Below are 20,066 nucleotides of genomic sequence, written 5' to 3'. Positions count from 1 at the left end.
TCCCTTCCTCCTTCCCCCTTCCTTCCTCTCTCCCCCCTCCCCCAGTCCTCAGGGGCTCAGCATTGATTTGCTGAGTACGGGCTTGACAGCCCGGGGTTCCTGAACTGTGGACTGGTAAGCACCGCCAATCCCATCACCAACAGTAAGCCCTGGGCATGCTTCAGCGACCACCACATGGTGTGGTGTCTCAGGGAACGCGGATCTTTGCTTGACTGCCCTGATCGTGAGGATGGGATAAACCTTAAAAAAAATCCCTCAATTTCAAGGTGTGCTGTTTGCTGATGGGATGCATGGCTGTTGAGGTGGAACAGTCGTTAGCCAGCAACCCCTGGGGAACCTGCTGCGCCTCAGTTGTATAAGTCTTACACAGGCACGCGGGGCTCTGTCTGAGTCAACCCTTATTTCCCTAACTGCTTGTGGAACCGAGATGGAACCCTCGAAATCGTCATCATCTCCTCCCAGCGGGAAGGGTGTACCACCTGGGAGTACTCACACCAACACATCCAAAAGAATGAGAGAGACTAGTCCTCCTGATAATAAGAATACTTTGGACTGCAGTAACAGGGCTCATGGAGTAATGAATAACAATGTGTTTCTGGTGATAAAGAGGAAGAAGGGACATTTGAAAAAGTGTCCCCCTTTTGGAAGGGTTTGGAAGGCCCTGCTGGAACATTAAAATCTATGGAACGATTGTGTAATGGCTCATTGTTGGTTGAAACGAACAGGTCAAAGCTGGTAGACCTTCTTAAGAAATTGCAGAAACTGGGTGACTGTGATATCATTGTTGAGATGCACACCTCTCAACTCCAGCAAGGGCATTGTCGCGTGCCGAGATATCATGGACATAGCAGAACTGAAGCAAGAATGGGCACCCAGTGGAGCAATGAACACACAGGAATAATAGAGCAACTGAAAAGACTGCCACTTTCATTGTCACATTCAATTCTCCCACACTGCCTGAACATCTTATGGTGAGGTTCCTTCGACTTAATGTTCAGCCTTACATTTCAAACCCTATGCGATGCTATTAATACCAGCATTTCAACCTTACAACCATGAGTTGTGGAGGTGAAGCAATCTGCGGGAACTGTGGAAAAGTTGTTCATAATGCTGGGACTGACCGCCCGTCTCCAGTGATCTGCATCAACTGCTCTGGTAACCACCCAGTCTGGAGCTGAGACGGCCCTGCTTTTGCTGAAGAATGCAAAATACAGGAGATAAAAGTGACCGAACGGATCCCCTATGCTGAAGCCAAAAAAGAATATAAGGTAATGAAACCACCCTGTCTTTGCCTTATCATATTCTTCCATAGTGCAGAAACCTATTCTCAAGGCAGACTCTTCGACACAGCTGATAACTAGTGTTCCTGTATCAACCATAAGCACTTGTACTTATACATGTACGTTGTTGTTGTTGTTGTTGTTGTTGTTGTTGTTGTGGTCTTCAGTCCTGAGACTGGTTTGATGCAGCCTACATCCTTCTGAATCTGCTTAGTGTATTCATCTCTTGGTCTCCCTCTACGATTTTTACCCTCCACGCTGCCCTCCAGTACTAAATTGATCCCTTGATGCCTTAGAACATGTCCAACCAACCGATCCCTTCTTCTAGTCAAGTTGTGCCACAAACTTCTCCCCAATTCTGTTCAATACCTACTCATTAGTTATGTGATCTACCCATCTAATCTTCAGCATTCTTCTGTAGCACCACATTTCGAAAGCTTCTATTCTCTTTTTGTCCAAACTATTTATCGTCCATGTTTCCCTTCCATACATGGCTACACTCCATACAAATACTTTCAGAAACGACTTCCTAACACTTAAATCAGTACTCGATGTTAACAAATTTCTCTTCTGATGTATTGTCAAAAGCTTTCTCTAAGTCTACAAATGATAGAAACGTAGGTTTGCCTTTCCTTAATCTTTCTTCTAAGATAAGTCGTAGGGTCAGTATTGCCTCACGTGTTCCCATATTTCTATGGAATCCAAACTGATCTTCCCCGAGGTCAGCTTCTATTAGTTTTTCCATTCGTCTGTAAAGAATTCGCATTAGTATTTTGCAGCTGTGACTTATTAAACTGATAGTTCAGTAATTTTCGCATCTGTCAACACCTGCTTTCTTTGGTATTGGAATTATTATATTCTTCTTGAAGTCCGAGGGAATTTCGCCTGTCTCATACATCTTGCTCACCAGCTGGTAGAGTTATGTCAGGACTGGCTCTCCCAAGGCTCTCGGTAGTTTTAATGTCTACTCCTGGGGCCTTGTTTCAACATGTCAAAAGAAAAAGAGTAAGGACAAAGCAATCCAGGCAGCTGCACCAGGAAAGACCACTAACAGTTCCACAGCGAGCATCCAGAAGGTACAAGAAAAACAGAGTGCTTCTCAATGCCTCCTCAAAGGGACAGGGTGCAGGGAAAGGCTCATGACGTTTGGGTCAAAAGCTGTCACAAGCACTGTCAGATGTCATTCTTTTCCGTCTGACTGATGAGGAGGATATCGTGGAGTTAGATACCTTGGATCCAGGCAGCCCCTCCACTCCCCCTCGCTCTCCAAGTGCTTCACCTCTTCGGTGCAAATATACGGGTAAATTAAAACTGCACTGATGAAATGGCTTCCATACTGCAGTGGAACATCAGTGGGTTCAGGACTCGTGTGGAGGAACTCAAACTTGTGGCATAGGCATGTCCCTTGTGCTTTTGTTTACAAGAAATGTGTTTTAAAGATACAGATGTGTCTGTGCTTCAGGAAAATTCGGTATACCGCAAGGATGACCTATCGCGAGAAAGAACCAAGGGAGGTGTCACAGTGTTTGTCACTAAAGCGCACCCCCTCTTCTGTCCTCCCCTTGGCTGCAGTTGCAGTGAAAATTCATACATGTCGAAGGATCACTGTGTGCTCACTGTATTTACCTCTCCAAGATGCATTAGACTCTGAGGCTCTCACAGATCTTATCACACAACTCCCACAACCATTCCTCCTCCTGGGAGACTTCGGCGCCCATCGCGTCCTTTTGGGCTTGACCAATACTTGCCCTCGGGGTAGGGTTTTGGAGGGCGTTATGACGTCTCATAAGCTTTGCATCCTCAACATGGGTACTCACACACGTTTCTCTACTACTACTGGGTCATTCTCAGCCATCAACTTCTCTTTCTGTTCTCCCACCCTTGCCGACTCTGTTCAGTAGGAGGTCATTGATGACCTGCATTCCATTGACCACTTCCCAATCCACCCCCACCTACTAAATGGCTCACCACCTGAAGTTAAGCTCCCAAAGCAGGGCTAACTGGACGCATTTCAGCCAGCTGTCTGTGTTCAAACACTGCGACAGCATCCAAGGTTGGGTGGACCACGTCACACAAGTCATCCATCGTGTCACTGACCTCTCCATCCCACAGTCCTCAGGTCTTCTTAGGAGGCAGCTAGTACCTTGGTGGACAGACGAGTGCTGTTCTGCGATCTGGGGAAGGTGTACAGCTCTTTGACGTTTTAAATGCTGACCGACAGCAGACACTTAGGGCCTTTCGAGTCCCGAGGGCCAAGGCTCAACACGTCGTTAGGGAGAGTACAAAATGGTTACGGCAAGCGTTCCTGGACTCCATCAATCGTTCCACTTCTTCTGTAAAAGTATGGGAAGCCATGTGGAGGATTTTCGGTAAATTCAGCCGTTTACCAATAGCAGCAGTGGTGAAATAAGGATGCCTACAAACATCACCTAGAGACTTTGCTCAGATACTGGCCAAAAATTTTGCACAACCTACTGCCAATGCAAGCCAGGATATGGCATTTCGTCGTTATTGTGCGACTATAGAGAGGGAAAAGTTCTGAGGCTTACAACTCCCCTCTCTCTATGTGGGAGCTTGAGTCGGCACTTGCTGAGATTCGTGACGCTGCACCTGGTCACAACCAAATTTAGTACTGCATGCTTAGACATTTGCCAGCAGCATCAAAGGAAATTCGTCTCAAGTGTTTTAGTCTAACATGGCAGACAGGCAACTTCCTCAACTCGTGGAGGGAGGCAATTCTAACCCCTCTCCTCAAACCAGGGAAGGACTGCACATGTCCCAGTAGTTATCGGAGAATCACCTTAACGAGCTGTGTAGGAAAGACCCTGAGGTGAATGGTTAACCATTGTCTGGTCTGGTTGTTAGAGACAAAAGCAGTTCCTTAGCTGCTCTCCGTGTGGATTTCAAAGATTTCGGTCCACTGTTGACAATCGACCCTCCTAGAGGCCGCTATTCAGCATGCTTTCCTCTGCAAGCATCACTGTCTTGCCACATTTCTTCAATATAAGTAAGGCATATTGTCGCAGAAGAAGCTGAGTAGCACCGTGGTGTAGTGGTTATGATACTAAACTGTTGCATGGAGGGTCGTAAGTTCAAAACTCACCTGGGTTGTACAATTTTAATTTCTATATTTGGTTCAAGTACATTCTAGAAGTATCCACAAATGGCAAGAATCCTTGTACTGGAATGTTCTGTAACTGTATACATACCTTGTGTGTTCCGGCCAGAGGCAGTTCACTCCGCACTCTTGTATGTGGAAGTGCTGAATAAACCTTCGTTAAAAGAAGTTAGTGTTTGTCATTCATCTAATTAAACCTTCTTCTACGTGACATTCTTCTGATGGAGACACTGGGTATTGGAACTTGTGATAGTGTACATTATTGACGACACTTTGACTCCCATCAGGCCATGACAGAGCTGCCATTTACATGGCGAGAAACCCGAGTTAGAGCCATATTCAACAGATCGCAATCTACCAGAGACAGAAGAAGAAGAAGAAGAAGAAGACGTTGACGTTAAGATGACAGCAACTGTGTGCCACCACATGAGACATCCTTCTGGGTTCTCTGGTGACGATGGCCAAGATCCAAACAAGTGGCTGAAGGTATATGAGTGTATAGCCAAATTTAACAAAAGGGATAACACTGTGTGTTTGGCTAACGTATTTTTCTACTTGGAGGGCACTACCAAGCAGTGGTATGAGAACAATGAGGAGAAGTTCACCAGCTGGGAAATATTCCAGGTGGGACTGCACAAGTATTTCGGTGACACACAATGACAGAAGTGCAAGGCTGAAGATAAAGCAAAGTGCAGGGCACAGCGTCCAGGAGAAACTACGGCATCCTACATTCAAGACATCTTGGAGCTGTGTAAAATAGTGGATCCTAGAATGAACGAGGAAAATAAGGTTGCACATCTCGAAGGGTGTTGCTGAGGACATGTATCAAGCCCTACTCCTGAAGGAGGTTTTGACAGCAGATGACTTCATAAAATGGTGCCAGTATATTGAGACAATGCATTAAAAAAGAATTACATGCAAGAAGTTTGAACTGCTTCAAAACGTTGTATCGATGTCTGTGATGGAAGAAGCAACTGATTTCACAAGTGTTCTTCGTCAGATAGTGAGAGAGGAAGTTCAGAAGGCACTTGGATTGCGCGGCGAGCAAAAAACCAAGATGCTTCAAGAGGTTGGATGGAAAATACAGAGTGGAAACAGACTTGAGGACAATGTGATGGAAAGAGGAGGAGGAGGAGAAGAAGAAGAAGAAGAAGAAGGTAAAGGTGAGGTATTAGATATGGTACTGCAAGAAGAATTTAAGAGTATGCTGAAATATATAAGTTGTAACAAGGCTCTTGGAGATGATGATAATCCCTCAGAATTACTGAAATCCATAGGAGATTCAACTATAACAGAATTATTACACCTGGTGTGCAGTATACACACACCAAAAAAAGTTTTGCATCACCTAGGTTCCAAGACTTCCGGAACCTGTACAGAAAACTGGAATAGAGATCAACATGAACATAATTTCCTCCCTTTTTATTGCTCATGAAAACCACATGTTGCATGTTGTACCACCATACAGTGAGACCTTCAGTGATGGTATTACAGATTGCCGTACACACCAGTACCTCTAATACCCAGTAGCATGTCCTCTTGCATTGATGCATGCCTGTATTCATTGTGGCATACTATCCACAAGGTCATCGAGGCACTTTGATCCAGTTTGTCCCACTCCTTCATGACGATTTGGCGTAGATCGCCGGCCGGAGTGGCCGGGTGGTTCTAGGCGCTACAGTCTGGAACTGCGCGGCCACTACGGTTGCAGATTCGAATCCGGCCTCGGGCATGGATGTGTGTGATGTCCTTCGGTTAGTTAGGTTTCAGTAGTTCTAAGTTCTAGGGGAATGATGACCTCAGAAGTTAAGTCCCATAGTGCTCAGAGCCATTTTTTTGTCATGGATCCCTCAGAGTGGCTGGTGGGTCATGTCGTAAATAAACTGCCTGTCTCAATCTATTCCAGGTGTGTTCGATAGGTTCATGTCTGGAGAACATGCTGGCCACTCTAGTCGAGCAATATCGTTATCCTAAAGGAAGTCATTCACAAGATGTACATGGTTGGGGCATAAATTGTTGTCCATGAAGACGAAAGCCTCGCCAATATGCTGCTGATATGGTTTCACTATCAGTCGGAGGATGGCATTCGCATATTGTACAGCCGTTACAGTGCCTTCCATGACCACAAGCAGCATATGTCGGCCCCACGTAATGCCACCCCAAAACAACAGGGAACCTCCACCTTGCTGCACTCGCTGGACAGTGTGTCTAAGGTGTTTAGCCTGACCACATTGCCTCCAAACACATCTCCGACGATTGTCTGGTTGAAGACATATGTGACACTCATCAGTGAAGAGAACATGAAGCCAATCCTGAGCGATCCTTTCGGCATGTTGTTGAACCCATCTCTACTACTGCACTGCATAGTTGCAAAGATGGACCTCGTCATGCACATCGGGAGTGAGTTGCTCATCATGCAGCCTGTTGTGCACAGTTTGAGTCGTAACACGACATCCTGTGGCTGCAAGAAAAGCACTATTCAACATAGTGCATTACTGTCAGGGTTCCTCTGAGCCATAATCCATAGGTAGCGGTCATCCACTGCAGTAGTAGCCCTTCGGTGATGTGAGTGAGGCATGTCATCGACAGTTTCTGTCTCTCTGTATCTCCTCCATATCTGAACAACATCGCTTTGGTTCTCTCAGAGGCGCCTGGACACTTCCCTTGTTGAGAGCCCTTCCTGGCACAAAGTAACAATGTGGACACGATCGAGCTGCGGTATTGACCGTCTAGGCATGATTGAACTATCGACAACACGAGCTGTGTACCACCTCCTGCTGGAATGATTGGAACTGATCAGCTGTGGAACCCCCTCCATCTAATAGGCGCTGCTCATGCATGGTTGTTTACATCTTTGGGCAGGTTTAGTGACATCTCTGAACAGTCAAAGGGACTGTGTCTGTGATACAACATCCACAGTCATCGTCTGTCTTCAGGAGTTCTGGGAACTGGGGTGATGCAAAACTAAAAAAAGTTTTGCATCACCCCAGTTCCCAGAACTCCTGAAGACAGACGATGACTGTGGATGTTGTATCACAGACACAGTCCCTTTGACTGTGTGTTTGAGACAGGTGAAATACCATCAGACTTCACGAAGAATGTTATAGTTCCAATTCTAAAAAAGGCATGTGCTGACAAGTGTGAATGCTATCGAACCATCAATTTAATAAGCCGTAGAAGCAAAATATTGATATCAATGATTTACAGAAGAATGGAGAATCTTGGAGAAGGCAAGCTTTGGAAAGATCAGTTTTGATCTCTACAGGTATAAAATACAGGGAGCAAGAAATTATTTACAACTTGTACAGAACCCAGACCGAAATTATAACAGTTGAGAGACATGAAAGGAAGGCTGTGGTTGACACGGGAGTGAGACGGGGCTGTAACCTAATGCTGATATTATTCAATTTGTATACTGAACAAGCTGTGAAGAAAACAAAGTAGAAATTTGTAAAGTGAATTATAGATCAAGATTTGCTTATGACCTTGTAATTCTGTCAAGAAACTCCAAAGGATTTGGGAGAGTAATAGAATAGAATGGGTCATATCTTGTAAAGATATTGTGAAATGATGATACACAAACCACATTAAATCAGGTGATGCTGAGGGTATTTATATGGTAATGAGACACTGAAAGTAGTAGATGAGTTCTACTATATGGGCAGCAAAATAACTGATGATGGCTAAAGCAGAGAGAATACAAATGCAGACCAGAAATAGGAAGAAAATATTCCTGAAAAAGCAGAATTTGTTAACATATAATATCAATGTAAGTGTTAGGACGTCTCTTCTGAAGGTATTTGTCTGGAGTGTGGTCTTTTATGAAAGTGAAACATGGACAGTAAGTAGTTCAGACAAGAAGAAAATACAGCGTGCAACACAAGGGAAGGGTCACTTTTTTGAAACCCTGTAATTGTCTGCCATAGCAATGCAGAAGTTTGAAATTTGACTCAATGGTGCCTACATCCTTCCTCTTTAATGGTGCAAAAGCATAGCACTCTGCAACATCACTCTCAGGTTCAGCAGGATGTCCACACCTGGCCAGAGTTCTGAATTTTGTGTGAGGCATAAAGTGGGTTAATTGTGTCACAATTCACCACAATTCTGCCCAACACTGTCATCAATGTCACATAGTGGGCAGATCATCCCACACCCTCCTACCAATGTTTCACCCCTTCTTTCGACCCCTCTAGAATGGGGGACAGAAATACCATCCCAGCCTTAAAATTGTGTGATTTCTTAGGAGTTGTGCAGAGAAACATTTCAGACACACCGCTGCTCAGTATTGACATGAGAAGGCCCCAGGAGATGGTATAAAGGGCATTAATGAAACTACTGCTTTCCACAGGACATTGATTTCACACATTTTGTGTTGAAATGACAATTAGCCATGGAGTGAGTAACAAGATGATGATCTTGACAACATTTGACACTGCTGACACTCTTCCAGGTGATTTAGCCCTTCTCTAAGGACAATGTGGGCGTGCAACAGCATTGAATGTGCCTCCATCCCTTTTGAGTGCAATGTGACTGCAGCTTTTTCTCTGGTGTAAAGTGTGGTACCTCTAGGATCCATTTGGAACCATTTGGCAAAATTTGAACATGATCTGAGACAGCAAAGGGTGACTCTGCTTTTCCAGCCCTCCTGTCTTGCACCTTCCTGTGGCGTGATCATGGGGGGTGGTCCAACATTGACATGTGTGTGAATAAAATGACAAAGGGCCCTTCTGGGACGCCCTCTCCAGCTTATCAACACCCTCAGTGCCATCTGAACACCTTTGTTGAGTACTTTAAAAATGTATCTGTGCACAGACAGGCAGTTACTAATTACTAAGCGCTTACGTGATGGGCAACTGTTGAGATGGCCATGAGCTGAGTAGCACTGTGCCGCTAAATTTGCGCGTGCTGACTGGATGCAAAATCTAATGGGTGTCGCAGGGGATGTCCGTCATGCCAGTGACTAGTAATGAGTGACTTGCTGTCTCTGCACAAATGCATTTTTAAACAAATCAACAATCATGCACTAAGGGTTTTGCTGAATTCGAGGTTGAATCAACGGGAGTAGGGAGAAAGCAGTGCCAGGGGTTGCCAAGAATTTCGTAGTATTGCTCATTGCACTGCAAACTGTCATTGTTGACCACATAATGTATGAGAATCAACACCTCAAGTGAAGAGGCGTTTTTCATTGATGCCCTTTGTCATCCCCTGAGGCCTTTTATTGTTGATACTGAGCGGTGGTGTGTCTGAAATGTTTTCCTAATCCATCCATAAGAAAACTGCACAATTTCAATGCTGGTTATCATGGTTCTGATCTCAACCTCTCAGTGGCATTAAAAGAAGGCATGAAATGTGGGTAAAGAGGGGTTGTGCGACCTTCCCATTGTGTAGTATTGGGCAGAATTGTGCTGAAATTTGGTGCCAAAGTGACATGATTAACACACCTTACTCCTCGCATGAATTTCGAATGTCTGACCTTTTTTTAAAGTGTGTCAACACCTCATTTTTTGAAGTGTCACTGAAGCCCAGACTGATGTTGCAGGGCATCACACTTTGCACCTTTATAGAGAACGGTTGGATGCAACTTTGAGCCAAATTTCAATTTCTCTGCATCACAATGGCAGACAATTATGGGGTTTCCAAAAAGTGATCCTTTAATTGTGTTGCACAGTGCAGAACTTTTGAAATGTGATGCTATAGAAAAACGCTCAAGATTAGATGGCCAGATCAGATACTGAATCAGTCTGGGGAGAAACGAAATTTATGGCATAACTTGACTAAAAGAGGTGATCCGTTGATAGGACATATAGTGGGGTTTCAAAGAGTTGTCAATTTATCAGTGACAGAAACGGTGGAGAGTAAAAATTTCAGAGGGATACCTACGTTTGAATTACAGTAAACAGATTCAAATGGGAGTAGGTTGCGGTAGCTATGCAGAGATAAGAGATTTGCACAGGGTAGACTAGCATGGAGAGGTGCATCACACCAGTCTTTGGACTGAAGACCACCACCACCACCACCCACCACCACCACCACCACCACCACCACCACAACAGAAACAGAAACAGCAGCAGCAGCAGCAGCAACAACAAAAACAACATAGCACATCTGATATATATTGCAGAGACTTCAGATCGACTACAGAGCTGAAACTATGTATCAGTGAACAATATAAAATAGACTGTTTAATCCTACAGCCTCTGTGACAAATTGGTATTATTTGAGAATGCCTTTTGCTTGCAGAATGGTGTCTTTCTTATACCAGCTGTAGTGTAACACATTCGCAGTAACCTTAGAATTTATTGTGAATTGCCTACTCTTTTCTATGGCTCTTCACAATACTTATCGTGATTTTCATGTTCTGTGGTTGAAGGTACTGCATGTTCTAGATGCTGCACTAACTAATATGAAATTAGTGTTAAGCAAGGGTCACACACGTACACTGTATATCAAAGACTAACACAGTAAACTGTAACTGTTATTTCAGTACACGGGATTAAAATTATCACCACCTCTCATAACGTAACTCTTTCATTGCAGTGTGGAATTTTATTTTCCAGGTTCAGTGGGAAAAAGAGTTTATAGGTAAACTGATGAAAGTTAAGAAATATTCCTGTCAGCAAGAGAGAACAGCACCAGCCAGTGAGGTTAGGACAATATTAGATATTTTTATTTCAAGTAATTCTTGACTAAGTGGTCATAACAGGTAAGTTAGTAATTTAGCTGTTTCAAACTTCAGCACTGTGAAGACAGCAGCAAAATTAAGTTATCTGTTATTACTAATGTGGTAACTTCTTCGTAGTGCACAGTGATATGTGTTAAAATTTCAAAATTGGTTTTCCAGTAAACTGGAAATGGTACTAGGTTTAAGAAGAAGAAGAAGAAGAAGAAGAAGAAGAAGATACAAAGGAAAGGGAAATAGAACAATGTAAAAAATGTGTAATGTTGAGATGTTGTGTGTAACGAAGGTTTTGCTAAAATAGCCTTCAGAATGGCTGCTGGTATAATGTGTTTTATGACGTTCCTGAATATGTGGCTTCTGACTATATAGTGAGAAGGGTATTTGTCAATCCTAGAATGGATTGGCTGGGTCTCTCAGATCCAGGCAGACTTTGTCTTAAAAATATCTGCAAGAGTACACTGCTTGCGAGTAAGCCATTCATTGTAGCTTTCAATTAATTTTGCTAGAGGCCACTACTTGTTTCGTCATTCCACTTTGTTCACCAGTTGATTGTAGATGCGGGAAGAAACGCGTTTTGGATCTGAGAGATCCAGCCTGTCCTTTTGTGTTAGCTTTTGCACTTTTCTTGTTACACTCTCTGTGTACAATAAAACGGCTTGAAAATGGCTTGGCAGTGTCTATTAAGTCATGAAGGAATTCAAAAACTGCTACTAGAAAGTGATAAGATTCAGATGTGGATCCTAATTTTGTTCCCCAAAGTAATCACAACACAGAAAATGAAGTGATTGATCAATAACTGGACAGCAAAGTGAATGTCTTCACTCCTGCCAGTAACTTGAATACACTCACTAACACAACTAGTGCAGTTGGCTGCAATCCCTATCCCATACTGTTTGTCAAGATGTTATCAAACTAAATGGCTGAAAAATATTCCAAACCAAAATGTCTGTGCCAGATCTTATGATATAGTTACAAATTAGCATGATGTTGGCAGAGAAGCCAGAAATGTTACCACCATTGTTGAGGCCTGGAAACTGGTTGTCGACCATGATTTATTCGATTTCATATTAGAGAGCACAAATATTTATATAGATCTCATAAAACTTTGCATAAAAGTGACAAAAACTGCAAGAAACCTAAAAGAAAGAGGAAGTTTAAGGAATTTTTTTGGTCTTTAGTACATTATGACATTATTCATGGAGGCAAAATGAACATGGAAGAATTTTGGGATACTTGTGGCACATGGACATAAATCTTCCCAAGTTTGTCATCATATATAAAAACAAAGATAAGGTGACTTACCGAACGAAAGCGCTGGCAGGTCGATAGACACACAAACACACACACAAAATTCAAAATTGAATTTTGTGTGTGTGTTTCGTTCGGTAAGTCACCTCATCTTTGTTTTTATATATAATTTTTCCCACGTGGAATGTTTCCCTCTATTATATTGATATCATTAATTTGAATCCAACAATTAAGTTTGTCATCATTATGATTTAGATTTCTTTTGAGAAGTGTTAGATTAGATAATATTCACACAAGAGAGGAACATAAAAAATGATGTTGTACATGATGTTATGGAAGGAATCACAAAAAAATATAGAAGCATTACACATGTGTATACCTTGCAGTGGATGAAATGTTACTATTTTTTCAGATGTGTTGTTCTTTCAGAATGTATGTTCCTTCAAAACCTGCAATGCATGGGTTCAAAATATTTAACTGGGAAGTGTGAGAAGTAGTAAGTAAAATATTGGGAATTGGAACAACAAAGTGCAGGTTTTTCCCAAGTCAGTAACACAGCTGGTTGTGCTCAGACTTGTAGAGTCAGTGAAGAGAATGGGAAGGAATATTACCCCTGACAGTTGGTTCACAATGTACAGTCTTGCTTGAAAACTTTACACAGATAGTAATCATAGACTCAGGAGAACATTTTGCAAAACTAAGATCTTTGAAATTCTTCCCGCAAAGAAATAGAGCAATACATTTGTCCACTCAGATATAGTGATTCACCAATGCATTTTTATTACACAGAGCAAACACAGAACTGAATATTTCGAGAAGGCTACTTCTCAAGCATCTGGGCTTAGGCTCTTCCCACGTAAATAACATGGTTTATTTGAAGCAAGAAAATGAATGCAATTGATTTTAATTATTGGAGTAAACGAAGGACATTATATGTTCTTGCAGTATTAGTTTATTACCTCTGACTGAAAAACTCAAGTGAAGAGGGAATTAAAGCAGTTCACCATAAAAATATGTTCCAGCATTGTGAGCAAATGTGAGGATACATCAAGGAAGAAATTGTGATTAAATGAAGTTTTGTACATGAGTGAAAATATTGTTACACATTCATCTGTCAGTGTATGTGCATAATCAAATTATGGCAAATACATAAGAAATATGGTATGAACTGAGGAATGTACTCGAGGGCTTTCTATCCCCAAGGAAGTAAGTTCGTGGAAAACCTTTTTTGTGATGGACCAAAAAGTTGCTTGTTAGTAGAGTGCTTTGTATCAGAAAATATCCCTACATCTAATAAGTTAAAAAGCTTAAGTTTCAAGGTAAAAGATGTGTGGGTTGGTTTCACCCTAGTTACTATGTTGCCCTCTGTGTACAAGGTTTATGGTGCATGAGATAAAGGCTGATGTTTGCTTTGACTCATATCTTGGTGATGTGGTGGCCCTTTAGATAGAAGAAAGGCATAATGATTTGATGCACACATTGAAAAATATTAATATATTACAACTGCAATAAATATGGCTATTTAGCAAAGGGCTATTAAAGCAAAGGGCTATTAAAGCAAGATCAGGACTAATGGGCAAAACTAGCAGCAGATACAATGTGCGTTACCATTTTGTCAGTATCGTGTACTAACAAAATAGTAGAATAACATGTGTAGCGATGGAGCTACGAGTGCCTCATGTGCGTAACCCTGTCTCTAGGAAACCAGTGCTTGTGATGTAGTTACTGTAGCAGATACTGTTCCTAACATATCGTGCTACATCTAGCTTCCCCTTGAAGAGGAGTATATATTATCTACATTTATATTGAGTTTGTTCTTGACTGTAATTAATCTCAAAAAAATTTTAGGAAACTAATATTTTTTACCACAGGTTTTTCTGTTGCCTTATTAGAACTTTCTCTTTGTGTGTTTGCTTCAGTTCTTTTAGGGAATTATTACTCTTTTAACTCAACAGATTAAAAGATAATCAGAAGGCTTAATTTAAATTTATTTGTTCACTGTCCTGTAATACATTACACCATCCAAAATGCAGCTCCATTGTGATTGCTGTTCCTGAACACGGGATGATATGGTTGACATTCATAAGCATCTGGAAATCCCCATGACTACTGTGGAGTAATTGTTAGCTGTTGTGAATCAGTGTGTTGGAAAAGCTCCTAAGGGTTATGTGCCTGTGAAACCAGTACCAAAGGTATCCCAAGTACTGTCCTCTTATGTGAATCCTGTCTTCTCTGTGGGAAGTGCAAGATCTGTCATTACTCATCCACTTCACTGTGAGTGGCATTTCACTGGCACATTTAGGTGTCCTGTACAGTGTGGATGGAGACCAGGGAGAACATCTGTTTTGGGGAAACCTGTTTTGTCCAGTTTCAGGAGGTAGCAAACACAAAAGGGTAGGGGTCTATTAATAGTCATCAGTTCAAATCTATAGCAGATGATGGTACCCCTTAGGGAAATGGCAGCAAGAGACAGGAAAGCATAAAAAGTGCACTTGGCATGTATGCCTGGGGGCCTCATGCAGCATGCGGTAGAGGCTATTCCAGCAGCCATTGAGAGAACTGGGTAGAACTAGCTGCCGATTGCACGCATCTTGGAACAGATCATGTCTGCCATCTGAGGTCATACTTGAATCATTCCAGTAACTGGCAGAGGAAGTTGAGAAGGCCAGCCTTGCACATGGAGTTTCAACAAAGCTCACAATTTGCAGCATTGTCCCCACAACTGGTCATGACCCCCTTGGTTCTGAGTCGAGTGGGAGGAGTGAACCAAGGAGTTCAGAGGTTCTGTGACAAGCTAGGCTGTGACTTCCTTTACTTGCGCCATAGGGTTGAGAATTGTAGGGTACCCCTAAATGGGTCAGGTGTGCACTACACATCGAAGGCTGATACCCACGTAGCTGACTGTGTGTGGGTTGCACACAAGAGTTTCTTAGATGAGGTGACTCTCCATCCATTCCAGATAACAATAGTTGTAGGATTCCCAGATGTATCAGCATAAGGTTGAAAGAAATGACTCTCACAGGTGAGAGTATTAAAATCCCAGTGGTTAACTGCCGAAGCATTCACAGAAAAGTGCCAGAGTTTGAAGCGGTCCTGAAAAGCAGTGAAGCTCACATAATACTAGGTACAGAAAGGTGGTTGAAACCTGAAATTGATAGCAATGAGATTTTTGGGGAAAATGTAATTGTATATTGAAAGGATAGGCTAATGGGAAATGGAAATGACATATTTGTCGCAGTAGGCAAGAAGCTCCAATCCACCAAGGTAGAAATTGAAACTGTTTGTGAGAGTGTTGGAGCAAGACACATATAAGGGGTGGTCATAAAATGGTAAGGGGTGGTCATAAAATGGTAATTGAATCCTTGTATCTGCCAGACTCATCTCCTGATGTAACCGAAAACTTCAGAGGAAACCTCAGTTTGATTTGTATGTAAGGTCCCCAATCGTACTGTAATCATAGGTGGAGACTTGATTCATCCAACAATCAATTGGAAAAATTAGTTTTTTTTTTGTGGTGATTGTGATAAGACATACTGTCAAACATTGCTAAATTTCTTCTCTGAAAACTATGTAGAACAGATAGCTCAGAACCCCACTCAATATGGAAGTATATTGGATCAAATGGCAACAGACAGACTGACATCTTTGAGTTTGTCAAAGCCGAAACTGGTATGAGTGACCATGACTTGGTTGTGCAACAGTGATTACCAAAACACAAAGGACAACTAAAACAAGCAGAAAGGTACATATTTTCAGTGAACCAGATAAAAAATCGGTAGGGTCATATCTCGGCGAGAAACGTGAAACATGTAGCCCAAGGCAGGAACGTGTAGAGGAACTATGGCTCAAGTTTAAAAGAACAGTTGACCATTCACTGGACAGATATGAACCCAGTAGAACTGTTCATAATGGGAGGGTCACTTCATGGTATAAATTCACTGTAAAGAAACATCGAAGACACAGAGACTATTGCAAAATAGGTGTGAAAGAAAGCATAGGACTATAGATAAAGATATGCTGAATGAAATGTGTTTGGCTGTCAAGAGAGCAATGCATGAAGCCTTCAGTGACTTCCTTAGCAGATTTTTCTCAAATGATCTTCCACAGAACTAAAAAAAAACTTTGGTTGCATGTAAAGGCTGTTAGTGACACCAAAGTTAGTGTCCAGTCCCTAGCAAATGATAAGGGAATTGACATTGAGGGTAGTAAAACAAAAACATAAATGCTTAACTCTGTTATCAAATGTTCCTTTACATAGGAAAACCCAAGAGAATTGCCCCAATTTAATCCTCATACCACTGAAGTAAATATGAGTGTTGTTGCAAAACAGCTGAAATTGTTAAAACTGAACAAAGTTCCAGGATTCGATTGAATCCCAATCAGATTCTGTACTGAATTTGTGGCTGAGTTAGCCCCTCTCTTAACTGTAATCTGTTGTAGATCCCTCGACCAGAAAACTGTGCCCAGTAGTTACAAGAAAGCACAGGTCACAGCCATCTCTAAGAAGGGTAGTGGAAGTGGTCCACAAAACACCATTCAATATCCTTGACATTTATTTGTTGTAGAATTGTGGAACGTATTCTGATCTCAGATATAGTGATGTATGTTGAACAGAATGACCTCCATGCCAGCCAACATAGATTCCATAACCATCGCTCATGTGAAACTCAACTTGTACTTTTCTCACATGACATACTGAAAGCTTTGGATCAAGGCAGTCACGTAAATGCAATATTTCTTGATCTCCGAAAAGCATTTGACTCAGTACCACACCTGTCAAAAGTACAATCATATGAGGTATCAAGTGAAATTTGTGACTGGATTGAGGACTTTTTGGTAGGGAGGACAAAGGATGTCATCCTGGATGAAGAGTCATTGTCAGATGTAGAAGTAACTTTGTGTGTGCCCCAGGGAAGTGAGTTGGAACCTGTGCTGTTCATATTGTATATTAATGACCTTGCAGACAATGGTAATGGTAACCACAGACTTTTTTTGCAGATGATGCAGTTGTCTATAATGAAGTACTGTTGGAAAGAAGCTGCATAAATGTTCCCTTTTTTTTATCAGATCCTGATAAGATTTCAAAGTGGTGCAAAGATTAGCAACTGGCTTTAAAGGTTCAAAATGTAGAACTCTGCATTTCACAAAACGAAAAATATTAGTATCCTATGACTGTAATACAATGAGTCACTGTTGAAATTGACCAGCTCATACAAATACATGGGTGAAAACTTAATAGGGATTTGAAATGGAATGATCAAATGGGCTCAGTTGTGAGTAAAGCAGGTACTTCAGTTTATCGGTAGAATATTGGGGAAGTGTAGTCAGTCCACAAAGGAGATTGCTTACAAATCAGTTGTGCGACCCATTCTAGAAATATGCTCAAGTGTGTGGGACCTGTACCAAGTAGGACTAACGGGAGATATTGAACGTATCCAGAGAAGGGAAGCATGAATGATCACAGGTTTGTTTGACCCATGGGAAAGTGTTGCAGAGATGCTGAAGAAACTGAACTGGCAGACTCTTGAAGATCGCGTAAACTGTCCCGAAAAAATCTGGCTTTAAATGACGATTCTACAAATATACGACTCCCTATGTATCGCCCACATGGGAGTCATGGGGACAAGATTAGAGTAATTACTTCACACACAGAAGCATTCAGACAATCATTCTCCCCAGGCTCCATATGTGAATTGAACGGAAACAAACCCTAATGACTGATACAATGGGACATACCCTCCGCCATGCACATCATGATGGTTTCCAGAGTATAAATGTACACAATGTGATCAAATGTATCTGGACACCCTCAAAAATATAAGTTTTTCATATTAGGTGCATTGTGGTGCCACGTACTGCCAAGTACTCCATATCAGCGACCTCAGTAGCCATTGGACATCATGAGAGACCAGAGTGGGGCACTCTGCAGAACTCATGGACTTCGAACATGGTCAGGTGATTGGGTGTCACTTGTGTCATATGTCTGTACGTGAGATTTCCACACCCCTAAACATCCCTAGGTCCACTGTTTCTGATGTGATAGTGAAGTGCAAACGTGAAGGGACATATACAGCACAAAAGCGTACAGGCTGACCTCATCTGTTGACTGACAGAGACCGCAGACAGTTGAAGAGGGTCGTAATGTATAATAGGCAGACATCTATCCAGATCATCACATGGGAATTCCAAACTGCATCAGGATCCACTGCAAGTACTGTGACAGTTAGGTGGGAGGTAAGAAAACTTGGATTTCATGGTAAATGCCAAAAGACACCTTGCTTGGTGTAAGGAGCGTAAACATTGGGCGATTGAACAGTGGAAAAATGTTATGAGGAGTGAAGAATCACGGTACACAATGTGGCGATCCGATGGCAGGATGTGGGTATGGTGAATGCCTGGTGATCATCATGTGTAGTGCGAAAATTAAAATTTGGAGGTGGTGGTGTTACAGTGTGGTCAGGTTTTTCATGGAGAGGGCTTGCACCCCTTGTTGTTTTGCATGGCACTATCACAGCACAGGCCTACATTGATGTTCTAAGCATCTTCTTGCTTCCCACTCTTGAAGAGCAATTCGGGGATGGTGCTTGCATCTTTCAACACGATTGAGCTCCTGTTCATAATGTTACACAACAATAACATACTTGCAATGGACTGGCCTGCATAGAGTCCTGACCTTAATTCTATAGAACACCTTTGGGATGTTTTGGAATGCCAACTTTGTGCCAGGCCTCACTGACTGACATTGATACCTCTCCTCTGTGCAGCGCTCCATGAAGAATGGGCTGCCATTCCCCAAGAAATATTCCAGCAACTGATTGAACGTATGCCTGTGAGAGTGGAAGTCGTCATCAGTTCTAAGAGTGGGCCAACACTGTATTAAATTGCAGCATTACCAATGCAGGGCGCCACGAACTTGTAAGTCATTTTCAGCCAGGTGTCCAGATACTTTTGATCACATAGTGTGGATGTGAAATAATTTGTATCATATTAGTTCCAGACAAAGCTACTTATACGTCAAAGAATTTGGGTATGTGGTATTAGCCCAAGGCAGTAATCACCCCACAAAATATGTGTACATACTCATAGATGAGTACACGCTTTAATATTTGTGGATTACATTGATTGAGGAATTAAGTTCATATGCACAAATATTTGTTTCCAGCAACCAAAGTAACTAAAATGGGCAGCAAAGTGATTTTTGTCAGCAGAAGCTGCCCTTAAAAATCCTTCTGAGGGTGGGATTGGTCACTATTAGAGTCAGTATCATACAAGAGACTAGGACATTTACTCCATGATGCAAAGGAAACTCAAAATGTTTAGCCATGGATATCATGCACCCATGAGCTGCTAATAAGCTGCTAATCACTCCTGTGGAATGTAAGAAGGAATAACAATAATGAAAAATAATGGTTGGTGCAATACGTAAAATACGAGAAAAGTAACCACCCACCTATAGGAGATTGAGGCAGGGAACACAGAAACACGTAAGAGAATACAGCATTCACACTAGTTTTCAAGGATAACTCTTTTTCTAGCAGAAGTACGTACATTTCTCTCTCTCTCTCTCTCTCTCTCTCTCTCTCTCTCTCTCTCTCTCTCTCTCTCTCTCTCACACACACACACACACACACACACACACACACACACACACACACACGAGCATACACTTCCCTGGCTACTGCAAGATGCAAGACTGATTATTGATAAGCAATTTTTCAGTCCATTATGAAAAGTGTTTTCA

The 20,066-nt window shown here is 42.1% G+C and overlaps 1 protein-coding gene across 6 annotated transcripts in view; it reads left to right on the top strand.

The window, feature by feature from the left end:
• The window catches only part of LOC124595634, a 316,080-nt gene that overhangs the window by 101,368 nt on the left and 194,646 nt on the right, over window positions 1-20,066 (top strand). For 4 of the 6 annotated variants that reach the window (XR_006978228.1, XM_047134461.1, XM_047134462.1 and 1 more), the window contains one exon: window positions 10,956-11,042. The exons of the other annotated variants lie outside the window; for them this stretch is intronic. Coding sequence is in view for 3 of the 4 variants with exons in the window: in XM_047134461.1 (XP_046990417.1) it covers window positions 10,956-11,042 (87 nt within the window). In the remaining variant the exon portion in view is untranslated. The remainder of the gene's footprint in view (window positions 1-10,955; window positions 11,043-20,066) is intronic. 6 annotated transcript variants of the gene reach the window in all.

This window comes from Schistocerca americana, chromosome 2 (genome assembly GCF_021461395.2).
Source record: "Schistocerca americana isolate TAMUIC-IGC-003095 chromosome 2, iqSchAmer2.1, whole genome shotgun sequence".
Lineage (NCBI taxonomy): Eukaryota > Metazoa > Arthropoda > Insecta > Orthoptera > Acrididae > Schistocerca > Schistocerca americana.
This window is presented reverse-complemented; position numbering and strand designations above follow the sequence as displayed.